General features: G+C 48.7%; 1 protein-coding gene across 1 annotated transcript in view; it reads right to left on the bottom strand.

Annotated features, from left to right (window-relative positions):
* PHGDH (phosphoglycerate dehydrogenase) overlaps positions 1-19,600 on the bottom strand; it is a 31,096-nt gene extending 11,496 nt beyond the window's left edge. The window contains exons 1-5 of the mRNA XM_069602258.1: positions 19,252-19,600; positions 13,536-13,687; positions 10,514-10,579; positions 7,286-7,340; positions 7,099-7,197 (exon numbers count right to left, since the gene is read on the bottom strand). Coding sequence (XP_069458359.1) covers positions 7,099-7,197; positions 7,286-7,340; positions 10,514-10,579; positions 13,536-13,687; positions 19,252-19,389 — 510 coding nt within the window. The 5' untranslated portion in view covers positions 19,390-19,600. The remainder of the gene's footprint in view (positions 1-7,098; positions 7,198-7,285; positions 7,341-10,513; positions 10,580-13,535; positions 13,688-19,251) is intronic.
* Positions 19,601-22,966: the final 3,366 nt, after the last annotated feature.

Genomic DNA, 22,966 nt, shown 5'->3' with positions numbered 1-22,966 from the left:
ATGTCAAATGTATAGATGTCAGGCACTTCCGGGTTCTTATCGTCTATTCCTAGAGAGGAGCCTTGGGGAGATGCATAAAGGGATGCCTAAATTCCTCACCCCAACTCCAGCCCCAGCACAGAGTCCTGATGTTGGGGTAACAGAGGAACCCTAGCTTTTCAAGTGGTGCTCCCAGGCGATCTGCTAGCTGCTGTCATAGAAGGCAGCCTTGGGAGACCAGTCATACTGCTCCTGGTCCCTCTGGCTGCCTGTGGATGGAGGAGATCAGGGAGGCTTTCAAGGTATAAAAGGGCTCCGACAGAGGAGCCTAATGGTCACGTGCCCTTTCTCTATCCCAGAGCCAATCTTTGAGTTTAGCATTGGCACTCTGCCCCCCACCACACAATGAAATCTTAAATATAAACTCAATATAAAACCGTATCAGGACCTCCCTGGTGGTCCAGAGGTTAAGAATCCGCCTGCCAATGCTGGGGACACGGGTTCAATCCTTGGTCCGGGAAGATCCCCCATGCCATGGCGCAACTAAGCCCATGAGCTACAACTACTGAGCCCACGGGCTGCAACTACTGAAGGCTGAGAGCCTAGAGCTCTGTATGAGAAGCCACTAGCATGAGAAGTCTGTGCATGGCAACTAGAGAAAACCCCTGCACAGCAACGAAACCCAGCACAGTCAATAATAATAATAATAATAATAACATAAAACCAGATCAATTCAAAACCACAGAGGTGAAGGCCCAGAAGCCCCACCACCTGCTCTCTCCCTGGGCCCACACTCCACGTCCTTGAGTGTACGTGCACATGCTAAGTCACTCAGTTGTGTCCGACTTTTTGTGAGCCCATGGACTGTAGCCCCCAGGCTCCTCTGTCCATGGGATTCTCCAGGCAAGAATGCTGGAGTGGGTTGCCATGCCCTTCTCCAGGGGATCTTCCCAACTCAGGGATCAAACCCATGTCTCCTGTGTCTCCTGCATTACAGGCGGATTCTTTACCACTGAGCTCCTCCACATCCTTACTATGTGTCTACACTTGAGGCTCTGCGAAGAATCTGAAAACCACTGCTCTGGGGCAGAAAGAATTGCAGGTACCAGACTGAGATGGGAGCTGCCTGCTGCGTGAATGACTGAGCGCAAGAACATGGTGCAGAGACTGATTTACCAATAGGAACCAGCAGGAAGGATGGTGTTGGCGGCGGTGCTGGGCAAAGAGCACCAGACTGCGACCCAAGAGGCCCAGAGTCTGAGCTGGACTCCACCCCTTACTTGTCCTATTATCTTGAGCATTTCACATAACCTTCCTGGGCCTCAGTTTACTTATTTGTAAACTGGGATAATAATATTGACTCCAGAGGGTCACTGTAGGCATGATATCTAACACAGCAGATCGGTAAATATTCAGTTCAGTTCAGTCGCTCAGTCGTGTCCAACTCTTTGTGACCGCATGGACTGCAGCACGCCAGGCTTCCCTGTCCATCACCAACTCCCAGAGCTTGCTCAAACTCATGTCCAAGGAGTCAGTGATACCATCCAACCATTTCATCCTCTGTCGTCCCCTTCTCCTGCCTTCAATCCACAGCCTTGTCTAACTAACTCAGTAAATATTGGCAAGACCCAAAGGAATTGATGACAACTGGAGCCTCAAGTTAAACATCCCTCCCTTTGGGCTAATGTCAGACTCTTCACAATACTGGCCACAAAGAAACTGTTAAGAGATGCTAGTCTGCTCCTCACCAAAAACCTGGTAAGAAAGTATAAGGCTCAGCTACTGATTGGCTGGGGCCTATTAAGCCATCCCAGGGGACAGGCCAGATTGAATGAGTTGAGCCTCCAGAGTTATAATCTGTTATCCAGCAATATTACTGAGGACAAGAAAATTAGTGTGTTAAGACTCAAGTGATTCAGAACACCAGCCGCTGCGGGCTACCAGATTTATCCAGAAACCCACACCTGTACCTACGGCTCAAGCATGTCAGCAGCTGCTCTAAGGACCTTCAAGGCTCCTTCTAGGCCTGTGCTGGCATAGATGGGCTCTTCCCTCACCCATCCCCACTCATACACCACATGCTCTTGGGAAGCCACCTGGCTAAGCTCCCCCTTCCCTAAGTGATACGACAATCACAAAGGGAAGGAGGAAAAGGGATGGCCCACCCCCAGCATCTGAGCACAAGAAGGTCTCTCCTTACAGCTCCTGCGGCATGATGGGGTCAGGTCTTAAATCCTGATACCCTAGAGAGAGTCAGATAACAGTCATCCCATTAACAGCCTAACTGGGTGGCACTAGTGGTAAAGAACCTGCCTGCCAATGCAGGAGACATAGAGACTTGGGTTTGATCCCTGGGTCGGGAAGATTAGCTTGAGGAGGGCATGGCAACCCACTCCAGCATTCTTGCCTGGAGAATCCCATGGATAGAGGAGCCTGGTGGGCTACGGTCCTTGGGGTCGCAGAGAGTCGAATGTGACTGACTGAGCACACACACACCAGCCTGATTAGTGACAGACCAGGAACAGGGTAAGACCTCAGTGCTGGGAGAGAAGAGGATGATAAAAATAACACCTACAGGCTTTACTGTTCTGCTCGAGCTAGCCCAACCAGAACAACTCAGGGTCCCCCATGCCTCCTGGTCCACTCTATGTCCTTTTTTAAAAAACACCTTTTTGATGTGGAACATTTTTAAAGCCTTTATTCAATTTATTACAATACTGCTTCTGTTTTCAGTTCTGGTTCTTTGGCCAAAAGGCATGTGGGATCTTAGTTTCCCAACCAGGGATGGAACCTGCAACCCCTGGATTGAAAGGTGAAATCTTAACCAGTGGACCTCAAGGGCAGTCCCATCTTTATGTCTTTAGCTTGTTCTCCCAAGTTACCGTAACAAACCCAGTCCTTAAAAATTTGGCACCATGACCTATGATCACACAGTGAACTCACGGCCAGGGCCCTTTCACAATTTAAAGAAACTGGTAGCCCACTGGGGTGATGTGTACTCAGAGATGTGAGGGCTCAAAGGGCCTCTGTGTCTGTGTTTACATCCCCTCTTCACTTGCCGGCCAGGTAGTTATCTGGTCTTGCAAGTGTATCCGCAGTGATGGGGACTCACTCTCTCCTGAGATCACTTATTCCACTGAGGCCAGCTCTGTCTGTAACCCCGCCTCTGCAGCCTGCACTCTAGTGCTCCTTCCAGGATCTACTTCTCAGAAAGCGTGACTCATCTATACGACTTCCCTTTGGCTATTTCAAGCCCTCCCCTGTGACTCCCACCTCTTGATGAGCTCAGAGATCCCAGTGCCTCTACCCTTTCTTAGGAAGCACAGGTGTGTGGGCTCCCCTGCTATCACCCTATCTCCCAAGTTTCACAGTCTTGCAGAACATGGGGTCTTCGACTGCTCAAATACTCACAACAGGAGTTGATCGGTATGGAGCATGAAGAAAGTCACCCCCTTGTTCTGAAAGTCATCTTCTTTCAATGCTGCCAAGAGTCACAGAACCTTTTCTATCAACCATGTCACAATTAATCACACTGCACTGCTGTCAACTAAAGGCCTCCTCTCCTGAAAAAGCCTTTATAAACACCTCTACACCAACTCTACTTGCTCTGGGGCCTCATATGTGGGGCACTGACATGTATTCCAATTAAATTTCCTATTAGGATGCCCAACTATTCTAGACTTCCTATGCCTCTTAGGACCTAAGTCTGAACTTTTAAGTATTAATTACTTCCCTCTGCTTCCTGCCATCTGCAAATGACACGTCATCCAGGCTGTGGATGGGCACAGGGAGCAAGGCAGAGCCCTGCACTATCCTGAACCAATCCCCCTGCAGACTGAGATGAATACATCCTTCAGCCAGTTAATAAACCTCTGCACCAAGCTCATGATCTCCATCTTAATCTCAAAGGTATCATGAAAGACCTCACCAACGCTTGCTAAAGTCCACATTCTACAAAAGATCTAAAATGTTCATCATTGAGGTAATTGCCAAATAAAAGCAATTTATCCCTTCAAAGGAATTCCATGCAACAGTTAAAAAATACAGTAAATCTACTTATTCCAAAATATACATTTTTATCTTAAAAACATGCACAACAGTCTACTGTCTCTAGGCTAAAACTCCTCTATAGGTACAGAACTGTACCTATATCCCAGAAACCTGTATTCCATGTAAACACATAGAAAAAGTCTGAGATGACATATATCAAACTGATGCTACCTGAGGAAACTCGGATTGGGATGGTCATCTAGGAGACCTTTATCTAAATTTCAACTTTTGTGAGAATGCATTCACTTATTACATGATTATAATTTTAAATAGTCAAGACATATACATCTAGGGTATCCCATGATATTACCAGTTTACTACTGATTTTCAAAGAGAGACCAAGACTAGATAGAAACAACTTGTGTTTAGTAAACACTTATCTGCCTGGATGCTGATAAATCATCTCTTTAACAATTTGTTCAAGACTCTTCCTTCCTTGGCCTTTAGAAAATCTTGCTCTCCGCAACTGCTCAAACATCAACCAAGGTTCAGAAGATGCAGGTCAATAATTTCTCTGCACTGAAATATGACTCAAAATGTGTCAGACCCAGAAACCTGTTAGGGAGCTAGATCAAAGTGAGCAGCTGAGTACAAAAAGAGGCCACTTTGGGCCAGTGGGAAAGAACCAGAGCCAAGCTGCTCTTGAGGGGCTGGGGTGTATGTGGGGTGGGGGGTACATTCCAAGGTGTGTTTCAGGTTTACAAAGAACATGTACCAGAAGCAAAACAGTCTAGTGACCCTCCAGAGACATCTGGACAGAAGAATCCCCCAGAGAAGCAGATATATTTTGCAACACAAAAAATGTGCCCACACCCTCAAAACCATGCTGGGGACAGAGCATGTGGGCATGTGGTATGTGCTATGCCCAGAGACACAGGTGAGCACTCATATGCAGGGTCCAGACATCTCTGAGCAGAGCCATGTCAGTCATGTCTGCTGCTGATGCTCAAGGTCCTGTATCCCTCTGTGCCTCTAGGAAGCAGCCGGGGCTGCGGTTAAGTAGCTGAGTGCTGCCAAAGGAACAGACAAAGCTTACCAATCACTTCAATTATTCAGGAAACAAGATGGCTTCACAGGTGGTTCAGTGGTAAAGAATCCATCTGCCAAGGTGGGGTTCTATCCCTGGGTAGGGAAGATCGTATAGAGGAGGAAATGGCAACCCTCTCCAGTATTCTTGCCTGAGAAATCCCATGGACAGAGGAGTCTGGTGAGCTACAGTCCATGGGGTCAGAAACAGTCCAATGCAACTGAGCGACTGAGCACGTGTGCACGCCAAAAGGATGGACAAGCTTACCAATCACTTCAATTACTCAGGAAACAGGGTAGGGCTTCTGGTCTGGCTTAAGTCACCCAAACGTCTCCCGTCCTTGACAATGAGTGTTGCCAAGCTAGAAGAGCCCAGTGTACTGCGGTGCCGTACGGGAGGGCAGCGCACGTGACAGGATGACCGCTGGGTCTGGCAACCGTCCCAGAGTCACCACATCATCAGTGAAGCACTCACGTGTTTGGCTACATGTGCCCTGGGTTTTACTGAACCCCTGACCCCTGCTTTTAGTTGATCAGAATTTTCCAGGAGCTGAACCTTTACCCTGAGCCCTCACAAACAAGCAAAAAGGAGAGAGTGCTCCCTGTGGCTTGCACAAAGGACATGGCTTTGGTCTGCTTCCATGATCAATACATCCTACTGGGCCATGTCCCCTCTCATAGGGAGCCAGAAAAAGGTACCTCTCCTTCCTGGTGCTAAAGCTTAGCAGAGATATCTGGCTGACTTCAGTCGATATGGTAAGTAGAGAATATGATAAGCAGAGAAGATGCAGACTGTGGTACAAAGGGATGCCCAACTGGTCCTTGTTCACCATCCATTTGCTATAAGCCCTTAGCAAAAACTTACAAAATTCAGAGGTTGATATAAAATTAAGGGTTAATCTATAAGGTCTCTTCTAATGCAAAGTGAGAAAGACATACAGAAAGGAAGGAGCAAGGGAAAAAAGGAGAAAATTCCATACAGCTTTATGTAAATGTTTCTAGACCTGAAATAATCTGATTTTCAAAACCATCTTCCTTAATGTTTCCTGGCCGTAGTTTGAACCCACAATCCCTCTCTCCACAGCCACAGTAAACATGGAGATGCCCACCTGCCCACCCAGCTGCCACACCTCTCTCGCCCACTTGGGCACCGGGTGGGTGTCCTCTCCCTTGGCACGATCTTCTGGGTGGGTCCCCGGGGTGGGGGCTGGGGAGCGGCACTGCTGATGACAACTCTCCCTCAACCAGAAGAACTACTGAGCTGCAAGCACAGGATAAGACCGAGCCTCAGTGGGCGGTGGGGTCAGGGAAGATTCCTGAGAAATGTGCGGGTTTTCCCAGCCACTGTGGGCTCTATGATCTTTTCACAGTGTATGAAAGCAGAAGTGTGAGTTGCTCAGTCATGTCCAACTCTTTGTGACCCCCCGGACTGTAGCCTTCCAGGCTCCTCTGTCCATGGGATTTTCCAGGCAAGAATACTGGAGTGGGTTGCCATTCCCTTCTCCAGGGGATTTTCCTGCCCCAGGGATTGAACCCGGGTCTCTGGCATTGCAGGCAGATTCTTTACCGTCTGAGCCACCAGGGAAGTCCCTCACAGTGTATAGGCAAGCACCTTTCAACCTCTTCTGGACTATGGCGGGGAGCTAGAAGACGGACAGCAGTGGCTCTGCTGCAAGGTTACAAATTTGCTCCTGTTTTCTGATTTATCACAGGAGACAGAAGCAGCAAAACAAGAAGGCCCTCACAGAAGGGGAGGAAAGGACAGGCGGGATAAGACTCCACTCTGCTTCACGGGGACTCAGGGCAATTACTCATCCCAGAGCTGACGGATCTCCACCAAGTATTCCCAGATGCTGAGTTCAAGGGTCTAGGTCAGTGGGCCCATGTCCCCTCCCTCCCTGGCTTTACCACCCATTTACTCAGGGGCTCAAAAGAGGGCATCAGATTTTCCTAGGACAAAGCTTCAGCTTCTCTCAAGCAAAGCTGCCTCTTCCAAAATTGCCACAGGAAGCCCCACATCAAAGAGGTCTGGGGACCTCTTACCTTCATCCCAAAGGACTGCATCCGGGTGGCCACTTCTCTCCCAATTCTGCCCAGGCCAAGAATTCCTAGGACCTTTCCATTCAGCTCGGTTCCCATGAACTGCAAACAGGGAAAGAAGCCGAAGTCAGCGCCTGCAGTAGACTGTGGACACCGAGCCAGGCAGGGTGAGGCAAGGCCAGCCGCTTACCTTCTTCCGCTCCCACTTGCCATTCTTCATAGATGCCGCTGCCTGAGGAATCTGCCTGCAAGGACAGACACATTCAGCAGGCCCACCCAGACCCCACTAGCCCAGGAAGGAGGCGCAGTGTGAAGGCTGCGCGGCCACTACATCTGCCGGGCATCCCCTGATGAAGACAAGTACAAGCTAGGTCTGGGGGCTCAGGTTCAGAAATACCGAGGATGGACAAAGGGCTATAGCAGGAGGATCCCTTGACAAGACCTGGCTTGGAGCCCTGGGATTGTCTCCAGCCAAATGTCGGGGAGGAGGTTCTGAATCCATCTCAGTTGTTGAATATTGGCCTCAGTGACTCCAGGCATGTAAAAAAGCAAACGCTAATCCTCCAGCATTTGTAGAGATAATGAAATGGTGTACTGGGGGATTTTAACACCACCAAATGTTCCAGAAGCACAAAGATTTCCATTTTCTTATTTCATTCAGAGCTACAACCTACAACATCTTCCACTATATCAGGGGATAGCTGAATACTTATTCTCCCTTGAGAGTTAGACTACACTAGGGTAGCAGGTGCTATAGTCTGGACACTTCCAACAACCATAGGACCTCCTGTCTCACACCACACACACACACACACACACACACACACACACACCCCACACACTCCACAGCCTATCCTCTCCTATCAGCCAACATGGAGGTCTGATTCTCCATGTGTTTTCCAGAGGGCACAAAGGAAATTAGGGCGATGTGAGAAATCAGAGGCAAGACATGTTATGTGGATCATGGTCCTCCAGGCTCTTCCGGAAGCGAGAAAGGAGGAGATAAGAAGCAATGTTTAAATATCAGCTCATTCGATGCTCACAATAACTGCATGGTGGGGGTTGGGGGCAGAGTTGGGGGGAGATTGCAGGCACTGGGGGTTAAACACCTTGCCCAGCATCACTCAGCCAGAAGTAGCAGAATGAAGTCAAAGCCAAGGAAGGCATCCCCACCAGTCAGCCTCCTAAGTGTTTCAATGCAGGCTTTCCTGCCGGCCATAAAATTCATCGGTGTGTGTGTGTGTCTGCATATGCGAGAGAGAAAACAGAGATTCCAAGATAATCGCTCCCATATTTCCACTTCCCTGAGTTCCGATTCAAAGCTTTCTTTCCTGTCTACACGTTACCAGGCACAGACTTCCTTCCGAGGATGAGGCTGACGGAGAACCTGCCCTGCTATCACAGCCCCATGAATTCATGGGCAAACTCAACGGAGCTCACAGAAGCAGCCCCATCTCACTGCTCTGGCCCATCAGGCCTCACTGCAAGAAGGACAAAGTCCTCACTTCACTGAGGACAATGACTCGCCTTGAGGAAGCAAAGCCAGACTGATCAAACCTGCCAGAGTGAGACAGAGCCCCCATCGGCCTCCTCTGTCCTCTTGCCTCCCGACCTCTGCCCACCTGGCTGCACGGTGCCATCTGAGGTATGCGTGCGGCACCATCGGGTGCAGGAAACACCCACACCCGCCCTCTGGGTGCTGCACCCAGCTGGCCACAGTGTCTTCCCAGGTTTTAACACTGTGGGGTCCTCAGCAGGCCAGTGTGAGCAGGGCCACAAGTGGGCAGAAGACCTCCTGAGAATTCAATGGAGGCCGACCTGACTTAGGAAGGAAAACAGGCGAACAGTGAAGTCTACCTTTGTCGCATCCTCCTGTCTTTCCGTGTCCGTGCTCTTCTCCAGCTCCTCAGGACCAGGCATCTAGTCAAAGTCCCCCAGCGCGAGGCCCATCCCGGCCTGCTCTCCACCCACACTGCCCAGTGCTCTCAGCTTCACTGTCCACCGCCACCCCCCTCCCCCACCCCTTCTGCTGCTGCCTGGCTGGGAAAGCATACTGATTAAACCAGTGCACAGTGAGTTATGAGACGGGTGATGACTGAGGTCATGATGAGTGGCTGAACCTAAGTCATGCCGCTCTGCCAACTCCTTTAAGTAAAGTTGGTCGTGGAATAGGAGGAAAACTATTCCTGACTCCCAAGGGAACATCACTCCCAAAAAAAAATTGTGAGAGAAATAGAAAGCTGCACTGGAATCCTTCCTTCATCCCTCAAAAACACACACAAACACACACCACTGAATTTAATAGCACATGTGACACCAGGGTATCAGGCCTCAATACGTCTCTAGATGTTCTGGGAGATCCAAACAGCCAGCGCAGGGTCCCTTCTGGACCGGGTCCCTTCTGCTGGGCAATTCTCCCTATTCCTTCCTTTTTCCAACCTCTTCTCATCTTCACTGACAGGTGAGTATCAGTGAAGACCTACGATCTCAGGTACAAATCTTGGGGAAGAGTTAGAGCAAAGGTGAATGCCCCCAGACCCTCTCCCAGGTCTTGAGAAGGGGAAAGGATCATTTCTCAGGCCCAGAAGGTTTCAGGCCCCCTGAGTAGAGAAGTAAGGGGTCCTGGCTGCCTGGGTTCCCTGTTTAAGGATCCATGGACCTGCGAAGGGACCCAGAGCATCTTTCTGCCCACCCACTGGCTCCCTGTCCTTCCCAATGACCCACTACCTGTTCAACAGCGGGCGCTCAGTCACTTTACCACCCAACACAGTAAGACTCGTGTACACTGTGTGATATTCATTGGTCCTAGGCTGTCCCCTCTCTTTGAGAGATTTGACCCTTTGAGATCTCTTGTGTTATGAACCCACAGGTCATGGTCCCAGGGATCCCAGGGAAGCTTTCTATTTCATTCCCTTCATATAGATCTGCAAGGACAGTGACAGAGGTAAGCCCCAGGAGAATCGGCCTGGCTGGGGAATCTTAGAGAGAGCTTTTTGGATGAATTAACACTCAAGCTTAACCTTGAAGAACAGTTTTAAGAGTTAAAGAAATGGCAGGGACGGATACCCAGGCAGCAGAAACAGCATTTGTGAGGCTTCAAGATCAGAGAAGGCTTCGTGTGTGTGTGGACACCTACCACTGTGACTGGCGCAGGGGATGTGTGTGGAGAGTGGAAGTGAGTAAGGAGAAAGAGATCACCCACGTATTTATTTTCTCAACGGGCCTGCTCCCAGGTAATGAACGTGAGAACCAGGATGATGAGTGAGCAGTTGAGGACTAACAGCATTGAAGGTTTTTAGCAGCCTGCACATCACCAGGCTGAAGTGTTCCTAAGCTTCTCTGGGTCAATTTGCTTAGGGAGTTAACAACTGACAGACCACAGAGAATAACTCTCCTCAGAAGTTAGGGACTCACTTACCTGGCGAGACACATGATCATTCCACAGGTGAGCTCCGCAGCACTGAGGCTGTTCCCATTCGGGGTACTATGCATGGAAAAAGAGGAGGGTCATCTGTCAGCCAGACCAGGATTCCCATACCTGTCCCTGTGGAAAGCCTCCAGTGCACCCCGAGCTTGCTCTCCTGCTCCATGAGAGCTCTCCTTGCTCTTTATTGCTCTTGTTTAGCTTTATGGGTTATTTCTTTACATTTAAAAAAATTGAAGTATAGCTGATACACAATATAAGTTAAACATGTACAATATAGTGATTTACGATTTTTAAAGGTTACACTCCATTTATACCTATTATAAAACACTGTCGCTATGCTCCATGTTGTACAATATATCCTTGTAGCTTATTTTATACCTAATAGTTTGTACATCTTAACCCCATACCCCTATGATGCCCCTCCCTCCCACTGGTAACCACTAGATTATTCTCTGTATCAATGAGTCTTTTCTGTTATATTCACTAGTTTGGTATACGTTTTAGATTCCTTACATGTGACATCACACAGCATTTGTCTTTCTCTTTCCGATTTATTTCCTAATGCCCTCCAAAACCATCCAGGCTGCCACAAATGGCGAAATTTCATTCTTTGTATGGCTAATATTCTATTATATGGGCTTCCCAGAATGGCTCAGTGGTAGAGAACCCACCTGCCAATGCAGAAGACATGGGTTCCATCCCTGGGTTGGGAAGATCCCCTGGGGTAAGAAGTGGCAACCCATTCCAGTATGCTTGCCTAGAGAATCCCATGGACACAGGAGACTGGTGGGCTATAGTCCATGGGGTCACAAAGAGTCAGAAACGACTTAAGAGACTAAACAACAGCATTACATTGTGTGTGTTTGTGTGTGTGTGGGCATATATATACATACATATCGCACATCTTTATCCATTCAACTGTCCACGGACACTTAGGTCGCTTCTGCATCTTGACAATTGAAATAATGCTGCTATCAGCACTGGGGTACATGTGTCTTTTCAAATTAGCGTGTGTTTTTTTTTTTCCAAATATACCTAGGAGTGAGATTGCTGGGTGATGTGGTAGGTCTATTTTTAGATTTTGGGGAAGATCCTTATTGTTCTCCACTGTGGCTACACCAGTTTACATCCCCACCAACAGTGTATAAGTGTTCCCTTCTTTCTCCATTCTCCCCAACATTTTGAGTGTACTTGTTCTTAATGCAAACCCCCAACCCCATGCCACCAGCCTGGAGTTCTGTGAGGTACTCCTGCCCTAAACCCAAAGTTGGAAAAAAAACCCTCCAGCTTTATGTTTTCCTGCAGAGGGACCCCCATTCAAGAAACACACCTGGCCTCTCTCTACGCAGACTTACTTCTCCTGAGGCAGAGAAGCATCTCCTTAGATGGGGAGAAACGTGTGTGGCTCAGCCCTTATCTGACTCCTCTTATTTCAGGATCTACCTGCCTACAAAAAGCACAAATCTCTGCTGCTCCATGCCATCAAGCTTTTATTTTATTGGAGCACAGTTGATTTACACTGTGGTGTTAGCATCACACATCTGTAACAGAGGCAGAGGGTGGCTATTTGACCACAGACCTTTATCAAGTTGCCCAACCTGGCTTTTATTAGGAACAAAGCTAATATTTTTATCTCATCCTGTTGGGCTTCTCCTATTTCTCCACAAGTTTTGCACTGAGAAAGCTTCCTCACATGATAAATCAAAGGGCAATGTTGATTCTACCCATCTTGCAGAAAGGAAGACAGAGATAAAATCCATGAAACTATTTTTCTTTTCTTGAAGGATTTTCCTTACTGTTTTTAGAATATTAACACACGTTTTCCCTTTATGCCCTCTACTGGGTCTTTTCTTCTCTGGAAATGAAGGTTATAAAAAGAAAAAAGGTCAAGAGACTATTTTTTAAAAATGAAAAAGTCAAGATAAAAGGATTCTTAGAATCTGTCTTTCTAAGAACACCTGGCTTCCTGTCACCTGCAGCTAATGACCAGACTAAACAGGATATGGAGGTGCTGGGGCCAGGGGGCTGGTGCTTCTGGATCCAGGGCAAGACTGAAGGACGGGTTGCACGTGTGTTCTCGGTCACTCAGTCATGTCCAGCTCTTTGTGATCCCACAGACTGTAGCCCTCCAGGTTCCTCTGTCCATTGGATTTTCCAGGCAAGAATACTGGAGTGCGTTGCCATTTCCTCCCACCCCAGGGATGGAAGCCACGTCTCCTGCATTGGCAGGTGGCTTCTTTGCCAGTGAGTCACTTGGGAACGCAGGGCATGCTACCGGTTAACATCGCTTCTGTTAGATACTGACCTCAGGCTGATAACCAGGTCAGTTAACCTCTACCCTACAGAGGGAAGTGGAGAGGAGGGAGGGGAAGGTCTTGACGATGATGAGGCTCCCGAGGGAAGAGAAAAAATGGAGGATGGAGAAGTGGACAGGGATAACCTTGCCACTCCATCTTATGTCAGAGTGGTGCCGGAAATAAGGGTTGCCATGACCTTGGCCGTGAGTTTCTGCAAAAAACAGCTCTGAGGAGGACCCCTTCTTTCTTGGCCCTGGAGTCTGAAAGAGAAACTGGGGTCCCTTTCCAGAAGAGCACAGGGAAGAGAGGAAGAGAAAGAGAGGGCAAGTCTGTCTACTAGCAAAGGCTGTGCTGCAGCACAAGAACCACCATCCAGTGGAGCCTGCAGAACCGGGCTCCATACGGAACCATAGAGGGGGAGGGGCAGGCTGCAGCAGAGACTGAGGGAAATCCACGAAGGCTCTTCTGATCCCTCAGCCAGGCTGCAGGCGTGCAAGTATCTGTGCGGTGAGTTTGTGAAGCACTTTGAGATTAACAAGACAGCTTCCATGTCAGAAACCTCGGGAACCACTAAGCCGTGAGCTCCAACCTGCCCCCACCCCATCTGTTCTCAGCCTGGAGCAGGCAGCCTCTTGGACCCCCTTCTGACTCTACAGGCATCTCCTCCCTCCACGCAGCCAGTCTCCACACTCACTCCCACCACCTCCATGACTTACTTCATGACCAGGATGCCCTTTCTGGTTGCGGCCTCCAGATCCACGTTGTCCACGCCTGTGCCAGCCCTGCCCACCACCTGCAGCTTCTCTGCCGCATTGATGATGTCAGAGGTCACCTTGGTGGCCGAGCGGACAATAAGGCCTTCACAGTCCTGAGGCAGAAAAAGAAACACCTGGATCCACAGAGTTGGTCTCTGTACAGCCTCTCTGTCCAAGGTGGGAGTCCCTGCAGGCTGATGCTGGATAGCCAGGAAAGGTATGTGTATGCGCACACACCTCTGAAAGACTTCACCAACAGTCAGGCTTGGGTTCAAATCCAAGCTCCAGCCCTGACAAGCTAAGACTCTGAGCTTCAGCCTCCTCAGGTGTGTGAGGAGGAAATGACAGGTACAACCCCTGGCACAATATCTGGCCCTGCTCAAGGGACATCACTTCCTTCATCAGACACGGAGCTACTAAAGGGGTGAGGTGGGATCAGATTCCACTTTGTGAGCCCCTATGCCTGGTATACAGAAGGCACTCAATAAATGTTGGTCAGCTGAATGACTAAGTGAAGTTAATAAAAGGCAAATTATTAAAAGAAAAACATTTCCTAAAATAGAAACCACAGTAGAGGGAAGGGGAGAAAACAATTAAGCTGGTTCACAGTTGCTCAGAAAACCAGGCACTATTAGACTAAAACTAAACCTATGTGAGAAATCAGACTTTTTGGATTCACAGCCATTTTACCTGGGCTAAGCCAGACCTGGGGATAATCGTCCTTAGGCTTGTCCAGCATCTGACGGTATCTTCTGCAGAATAAGGATGCTGTGCCAAATACTCAACGAGAAGGCCCAGGAAATGGAGCTGGAGAGGGAATGCACACTCTGCCCAACTCTGGCTGTCCCAGGTTTCGTTGATGAGCAAGCTGCAAGGGCGTCTGCATAAGCAGCAAGCTGGGAACCAGGAGCCTGGGGCTCTAGGCCCTGTGCTGCCAATGACACACTGGATCACTGTGCCAAGTTATGTCACCATCACCCCTGGTCTCCTCCAGTAACACAAAGGCATTGGAATAGACAGCTGATCTGAAGCCTGTAACTCGCCCTGCATTTCCCCAGTGGGGCACCCAGCTGGATCCCATGAGAACCTTCTCTCTTCCCTTCCCACCACATGGATTCCAAAGACAAAGAGGGGCTATTGGCATCTGGCTTCCAGGGTTAGGGCCCACTCTGTGTTTACTGTGCACAAGTCCAGAGCCTAGGAACAAGTCTGGACAAGTTAAATGCAGGGAGAACAGAGGGTTCTTTTCCCTCCACAGAGGGGAGAGGAGAAAAGAAGCTTACTCTGCAGCCTACTTAGATCTGGAGGGCTTCTCAACACTGGGATGATTCTTTAGAAAAACTGAAAAACTACTTCTCTGGAGGTGTGAATGTTTCATGCATGCTCACTGGCTGGAGCTCTGCCAGACCAGAGAGAACTGCATCGAGGACCCTTCACCAGCACTTCACACCCTTTCATGTCTGTGGTTCTGAAATAGAATGCTCCTTGAATACTCTCTCCAAAGCTGCCAGCCCTTCCCCAAACCCTGGGAATCTTCTCACAGGGCAGTCTAGCTGCAGAAGGGCATATAGACTCCCCAGGAGTGCACCCCATCGCTGCAGACTCCAAGGACAAACACGGAAACACCAGTTTTTAACAAGCAGAGCCTCTCTCTGTGGAAGGATCTCCCTATGGAGTTTCCCTCAAGGGTGCGTCCCAGCTTTCTCTGAAGCCACGAAGTCTAAAGAGCCTCCAGTCAGACCAGCTGAGATGTACAGGCAGAGCTTGCCCATCCCAAGTGAGAATCTGCCTTTGCAGACTTCCACTCAGCAGACACTGGTCCCACATGATCTGGACATCCCTGTGGCCAGAGTTCACAAACTTGCAAGTCCTCTTATACCCTCAGCTACCTCTGTTCCTGTTCATTCAAACAGCATCAGTTAATTCATTCAAGGGAATTCCCTGGGGGTCCAGCGGTTAGGACTCTGCACTTCCACTGCCAAGAGCCCAGGTTCAATACCTGGTCAAGGAACTAAGATCCCACAAGCCACACGTGGTGAGCGCCGCCCACCCCACCCCCCCAAAAAAAAAGTTAGGATTCAGTCAATCTGCATACATTTACTGAGAGTCTGCACTCCCAGGCACCGTCCCCCTCTCAGGACCCTGCCATCCCTCTGAGATGTGGCTCCCTGCTCTCCCCACCTCTCCTCTACTTCTGAAAACGGCAGCCCACATCCTCTCAGAAGTTTGCTGTGGTTATAATTTTCTTCTGCAGCATCCCAAGGTCCTCTCTGGCACTCCTGCGACGGGAATCTCAACACCACACCTACTCTGCCGCCTGCTGTTCTCCGCTGTGTGTGCTGTATCCGCGTATGACAGCTGGCTGGAATAGGCATTTGCTGCACTCGGTTTGCCTTCCTACTCCCAGCCCCTCAGTGGCCTCAGAGCTGGAAAACAGCAGGACCCTGTTCTGGTGGATTTATGGCTGTTTTAGACAAACTATGCCAACTCAGCAGTGGAAACACATTCATGCTCCTCAAGTTCACACATGCTTCCGTTCCCAAGGAGGGCAGGCTTCGCCTTGGAGGTGATTTCAGCATTGCTCCTGCCTCACAACTGAATGGCCAAACACACAAGCATGCGCTGACTTATGTAACAGGGGACGCCAAAGAAAGTCTCCAGGTTATGTTCCCCTGGCTACAGAGAATGCAGGTAGGTACTGTTTGGCACAATATATGTGATCCTCATTAAGTAGATGGCTATGTAACCTTTGCAAACCAAATCCTAGTGTAAAGGCTGGAAACGTGCTATTTTAAAAGAGCCTTTCAAAACATGGACTCTTGCCTGGAAATTTATTCCCTTCTTTTGCTTTCTTAAAACTCGGAGATAAAGATACTAAGGTGTCTCAGAAAGCTAAATGCATTACCAGCCTGCATTTAGTGGATTCTGACCAGCATTGTTATTTAATGAAACAGAAGAAAATATCAAAACACAGCATATACAGTATGGGTGTTCTTTCATGAAACTTGAGTGTATGCGTGTACACATATGTGTGTGTATATTGAGTTACGGTGTAAAGTGAATTTCCTATTGTGGGTCATGGTCAAAGTCTAAAACCACTGATAGGTGGTAAGACTTAATGTTTATTACTAGACTTGTATAAGATGATAGAAGAGGGGTACACAGTCTAAATAAGAGTTTTGTTGAGTTCCAACAAGAAGTTTTATTATTTCAAGCCAGTGTTTTCCAAACTTTTGACTAAGACCCACAGTAACAAATACATTTAGCCTTACTATCTGAACTGCTGTCTGATATTTACTTTTTTTTTCTTTTTAATGCTAATCACGACCCATTAAACAGACTTCAATGCCCACTAATGAGCTGTGACTTGCTTCAAGTCTGAAAAGCATGGTTCTGGGGAATGATTGTACTTCCTGACCACGGACTGAGAGAGAACAAACCGTGCCTGCCCAGAATACCAAGGAGTGTTAAGGGAGGACAGGCATGGTTCTGTCAACCTGCTCCAGTTTCTTTCGGTATATAAAAGGTTTAAACAGGGGAGGCCAGGGGCCGCTAACCCAGATACCTCTCCACTCAGAATAACAAGAGGTAGCTTGGATAGGACCCACTCCAGTGTTCTTGCCTGGAGAATCCCAGGGACGAGGGAGGCTGGTGAGCTGCTGTCTATGGGGTCGCACAGAGTCGGACACGACTGAAGCGACTTAGCAGCAGCAGCAGCAGCTTGGATAGGAGTCCTTTCATTGGCCCAAGGAGAGGGATTCCAAACTTAGTGTTTTTCTACAAAGACAGACATGAAAACTGGGCATGCCCAAATCCCTCAACAATGTAGCCAACAAACACCTCTCTTCCTGCCAGGAGTTTGCAGTGCCTTTAAAACATCCTTTGTGTCCCAGCCCCCAATTCCCAGCCAACCTCCCAACATCCTGGAACCCTGCAGCTAGTGACCAAGGGCTCCCATTCTTGTCAGTTCCACTCACTCACCACTTCCTCATCCCACCCTACCCCAGAGGTACAGGATTTTCATTTCCACAAGAAGTCCCATGCACACTTCCCAGCCAGGTGGTCTGGTGGAGGTGACGATCTAGAGACCACTACCCTGCCTTCTGGCCACTGCCCAGAGCCAAAGCCACTGCTGCCATCTGCACATAGGAGGAGGTGACAAGTGAAGTGCCTGTCTCCCATTCACTCCGAGGGTGCTCCAAGGACCAGCTCCTGAGTCCTTGGCCCCCACCAAGTCGAGGTTGATCACCCTCTCCTCCCCACTTGAGCAGCAGTGGGGCAGGCAGAGGTTTAATCTTCTGATGGTCTCATTTAGCACTCAAGTACTGTGTTATCTGGTCATTAGCTTCACAGTCTATTAACCAGGCTCCCTAACCAGCTGACAAGCTTCTGGAAGATAGGAACCAGTCAAACTTCTCTGAGTACAGGACAGGCGCTGGATACAGTACCATGGGGCCAGAGCCAACAAGGGTTCCAAGGAGAAACCCAGGAGGAGATACAAAGGCAGTTAGGAAGACCGTGTGATTGCCTCACCGCTAGAGCAACAGCTGCCACCTCTGTGGTTTGATTTAAGGGACTCTCGGAGGAGTGAAGGATGGAGGGGTGGATCTGGGCTGAGTCTGGCTGAAGTTGGTAGGAGGCTACAATGCCGGGTGTGGGAGTTGGAGGGCAAGGGAGAATACTTCCGGACGGGTGGGGTGGAGACACCTGGGCGCTGGGTGCCGTCCAGAAGTAAGAAGTGCGGTAACAGGAGTGAAGAGTTCCCAAAATAAATGTTATAAGCCTAGACGAGGCTACCAAATCTCGCAGGGATTTTACAAGCCAGGTAAAGAAAAATCCGAAGTAGACGGCACTAATTATATAACACGACAAGCGGTGACACGCTCCTGAGAAAGATTTGCTAAGAAATACACGTTTCCTGGGAGCATTTGGGATCGGATTTTCCATGGTTCTGGCCATACCTTGCCGCGCCAAGGCCAAAGGTGAGGTCATCCGCCGAAACCGCTGGCGGAGACTAAGCCTGGATCGCCTGAGCCGCGGTCACGGCCGCGCGGCCGGCGCGGGGATCTCTGGCGCCCCCCATCACCCGCCCCTCCTGCCTCCGAGCGCTCCTAGGCGGCCGAGGGGCGGTGAAAACTCTCCGTCGTCTTGCATCAGACTAAAGGCGGGTATGGCGTTTGCTGCCCTAGTCCCGCCGCTTTCCCTGCGGCTTCTGGGGGAGCTTGCTGGAGCAACCACGCGACAGGCTGGACTCCGCCAGCGTCTCCCAGGGAAGGCAGGACTTGGCTGGGCTGGGCCGGCCAGGGAAGGCTCGCCGCTCCCTGAGTTCCAAGAAGGGAAGCTACTTTGGCGCCCCTCCCCCCGGCACCCCCGCGCGAGGCGGGAGAGACGGCCCTGGGGAGCCGCGCTGGCATCCCGCGGGCAGCCGGCACTTTGCAGTGTTGGCGGGAAACGTTCCAACGTGGAACACGCCGTTGCAAACTGAACGGAAAGTTTGCGTCCTGCAGCTTGCAAAAGTTGGTTCCTCCCTCCTTCTCCCTCCACCTTCCCCAGCCCCCAAACTCGGGAGACCCCCAAGACTGACACCAGGTAGGAGGTGAGGGTGGGGCGCGCTAGGCCGAGTGTGTCAACCACTGTCCACGGAGGATGCCACACAGCCCTCTCACGCTCGCCTAACCTGCAGCTCGGCTATCAGCTCCTCTTTGCTCAGGTTCTGCTTCTCCACCACCTGCAGCCCTCCATCTTGCAGGATCTTCCGGCAGCAAGGGTCCAGGCTATCACTGATAAGCACTTTCCGTAGATCTGCAAAGGCCATTGCTGGAGTCGGCCTTGGAATCTGCAGCTTTTCCTGGGCAGAAATACCTAAAGAGAAACGCGGCTGCTTCGGCTGGCGGGCTTCAGTAACTGGGCAGGATTCGCGATTGGACAGAAACTCTCCAACTCTCTGTGACTCCGCCCCCTCGTGGTGGTTCTGGGTCTTCAGATCTCCTCCCACTTTGTTATCCTCTGGAGACCGTCTCTCAATCTCAGCCAAAGCATTTCTCTATACCTGGTGAGCAGACAGAAGCATTTTTTGCTGAGTAGCTGATTCATATCTGAAATAAGTTGAAAAATATTCGCTCTCATCATGAGAGAAATATTTCCTCTTCACTTTCCTCTTAAGGACCTAACTCTTAAACAATCAATCATTTATTAACGCACCTACAATGTGCAAGGCAAGGTGCTGGATGCTGAAGGGGCTCGAATTTAAAAAAGACATAGCCTCTTTCCTCTGGTTGGCTAACATCCCAGAACACCAAAGACACAGGTGTGGAAAGTTAAATAATAAAAAGCAATAGGGAACTGTTTCTGAAACCTCACAAAACCGTGATTAATTCCAAATGAATGATACAATGAAAATTATAAATTTGAAAAAGAACAAGGGACTGGTCCATTTGGACCAGCCAAAATATTTGTTCAAGTTCAATATCCTCCTCTTTCACTACTTCCTCTCTGATTACTTAAAAAAGAAAAAGAAGAAAATGAGATGTCAGTCTGGCCTAATTTATATATTGACCAAGGAGGCACTTCCCAGCCCTTATCTCCTTTATGTTTAAACCTTACGACAAACATGCTTTTCCATGCCCTATCTTATAGAATACTGGAAAGTCTTGTTTTGGATTTGTTAAGACCACCTAGGATCAGAAACAGAGTCAGGGACCCTCACAGATGAATTGGAATTCATTATATCCAGCCCACTTAACCTTTATGTTCTGTTGTCCTCCACTATTCACAATGCTCGGGTGCAAGATCCTTATCCTATAGGACTATGCAGTGTCAACAGTCTCATGTAATGAAGATTTGGACAGATAATTCCTAGGCACAAATCAGAAGTTAGACCAAATGCTTCCAATAGGAAAGAAGATAATTTGGCTCTCCTGTTTGCTGGTTTGGATGATTTCTTGCGCCCGTGTCCCAGCACTCTTGAGTATTTCATTTCTCTCCCTCTCAGGAGGTGCCCAGCAACCCTGGAGGCCCTGGGAGCTGACAGTGGACCTGGCCCCGGAGGCTAACAAAGCAACTTGGCAAGCACCCATTTTGGCTACCTCTTTAACTCAACTGGTTCCTGGACTCACCCTCTGCTTCCATTCAGTGTAGAATCTAAAGCCCACTGTATCTCAAGGGTAACCCCAACCCTTGACCCCAAGTCAAACTTCTCAGATGCTGTTGAACTCAGAACCAGAGGCCCTTCCACACCTGTCACCTGGGCATTATTTTCTTGCTTTAGTATTTATGACCCACCTACTTACACACTGGACACACAAAAGGTACTTCTAAGCCCGTTAAGAAAGTAGTCAACAGATGTGTTCAGTTCCAGTTAGAAAGGAAGGTGTATAATAATTTTTATCATAAACAAGTCAGAAACTTGCTCCTCTTTTAAATTTTCTGTAGCATTGTCTTCAAGTTATCTCATAGTACCTTGGACAACATATATGTGAACATTTCATATCCCATTCTCCCCCCAGGATCAGAGACACAACTTTATGTCCCTCTAAACTAAGATCATGGCATCCGGTCCTATCACTTCATGGGAAATAGATGGGGAAACAGTGGAAACAGTGGCCGACTTTATTTTGGGGGGCTGCAGATGGTGATTGCAGCCATGAAATTAAAAGACACTTATTCCTTGGAAGGGAAGTTATGACCAACCTAGATAGCATATTTAAAAGCAGAGACATTACTTTGCCAACAAGGGTCCATCTAGTCACGGCTATGGTTTTTCCAGTGGTCATGTATGGATGTGAGAGTTGGACTGTGAAGAAAGCTGAGTGCCAAAGAATTGATGCTTTTGAACTGTGGTGTTGGAGAAGACTCTTGAGAGTCCCTTGGACTGCAAGGAGATCCAAACAGTCCATCCTAAAGGAGATCAGTCCTGGGTGTTCTTTGGAAGGAATGATGCTAAAGCTGAAACTCCAGTACTTTGGCCACCTGATGCGAAGAGCTGACTCATTGGAAAAGACTCTGATGCTAGGAGGGATTGGGGGCAGGAGGAGGAGGGGACGACAGAGGATGAGATAGCTGGATGGCATCACCGACTTGATGGACGTGCATCTGAGTGAACTCTGGGAGTTGGTGATGGACAGGGAGGCCTGGCGTGCTGCAATTCATGGGGTCGCAAAGAGTCGGACATGACTGAGCGACTGAACTGAACTGAATAGTGCCTAGCACGGAGATTTTCATGTTGGAGATTCAGAAGACATTGCATTCAATTTTAACTTATCAAGCACCTACTATGTGCCAGGTACCATGGCTTAACACTGGGGTGCAGTGATATACCAGTCACACCCCTTTCACCTGAAAAAAAAAAAAAAGAAAACAACACAGACATAGAGAATGGATTTACACATAGCAGAGGAAAGAGAGGGTGGGATGAATTAAGACAGTAGCATCGACCTATATACAGTACCTTGTGTAAAACAGATAGCTGGTGGGAAGCCCTGTGATGACCTAGAGGAGTGGGACACGGGGCACGGGAGGGAGGCTTAAAAGGGAGGTGATACGAGTATACTCATAGCTAATTCATGTTGTTGTACAGCAGACACCAACACAACATTGTAAAGCAATTATCCTCCAATTAAAAATAGATTTTAAAAAAGAAGAAAAACAACATTTAAAGTATAGCATTCAAAGAATAAATAGAAATATGCTGAAGTGCTTTAACAGCAAGAAGGAGACCTCCCAGCACAAACTAGGGGCAGCAGGAAAGATTCTAGAAAGGTTGCCCCTGAGCTGATGCTTCAACGCTCATTGAAGGCAGGCACTCGAAGAGGTCCAAGGATACAGAGATGAGAACAACTTATTCTGCCTTCAAACTGCTCATGGTCAGTCACCTAATCTTGAAAGCATATAGGATATATAGAACAGGAAGCTTCCATGTAGAGAAAAAAAAAAATAACATTTACAAAAACCCAGAGAAGTGAAGAATTATAAGATGTTCACAATGGCTGCTCCAGGGGTATCGGCTGTGGAGGTGCCAGAGGAGCAGATTAGGCTACAGAGGAGTCAGCGGTGAAAAGTCTTGTCCAGAGAAGAGGTTTCAGTTTGACTCAATAGGTAGTACAGAGGTGCTGAGCCCATTTTTAGAAGTGATATGGTTATATTGGGCTTCCCAGGTGGTGCTAGTGGTAAAGAATTCACTTGCCAATGTAGGAGACATAAGAAACGGGGGTTTGATCTCTGGGTCAGGAAGATCCCCTCAGAAGGAAACGACAACCCACTCCAGTAATTATTGCCTAAAGAATCCCGTGGACAGAGGAGTCTGAAGGGCCACAGTTCATGGGGTTACAAAAGAGTCAGACACAACTGAAACAACTTAACACACATATGCACACACACTGTTAACATTAGCTGGC

The sequence above is a fragment of the Ovis canadensis genome, chromosome 1, assembly GCF_042477335.2.
Source record: "Ovis canadensis isolate MfBH-ARS-UI-01 breed Bighorn chromosome 1, ARS-UI_OviCan_v2, whole genome shotgun sequence".
Lineage (NCBI taxonomy): Eukaryota > Metazoa > Chordata > Mammalia > Artiodactyla > Bovidae > Ovis > Ovis canadensis.
Note: the sequence above shows the minus strand (reverse complement) of the source record. Positions and strands in the feature narration are given on the sequence as shown.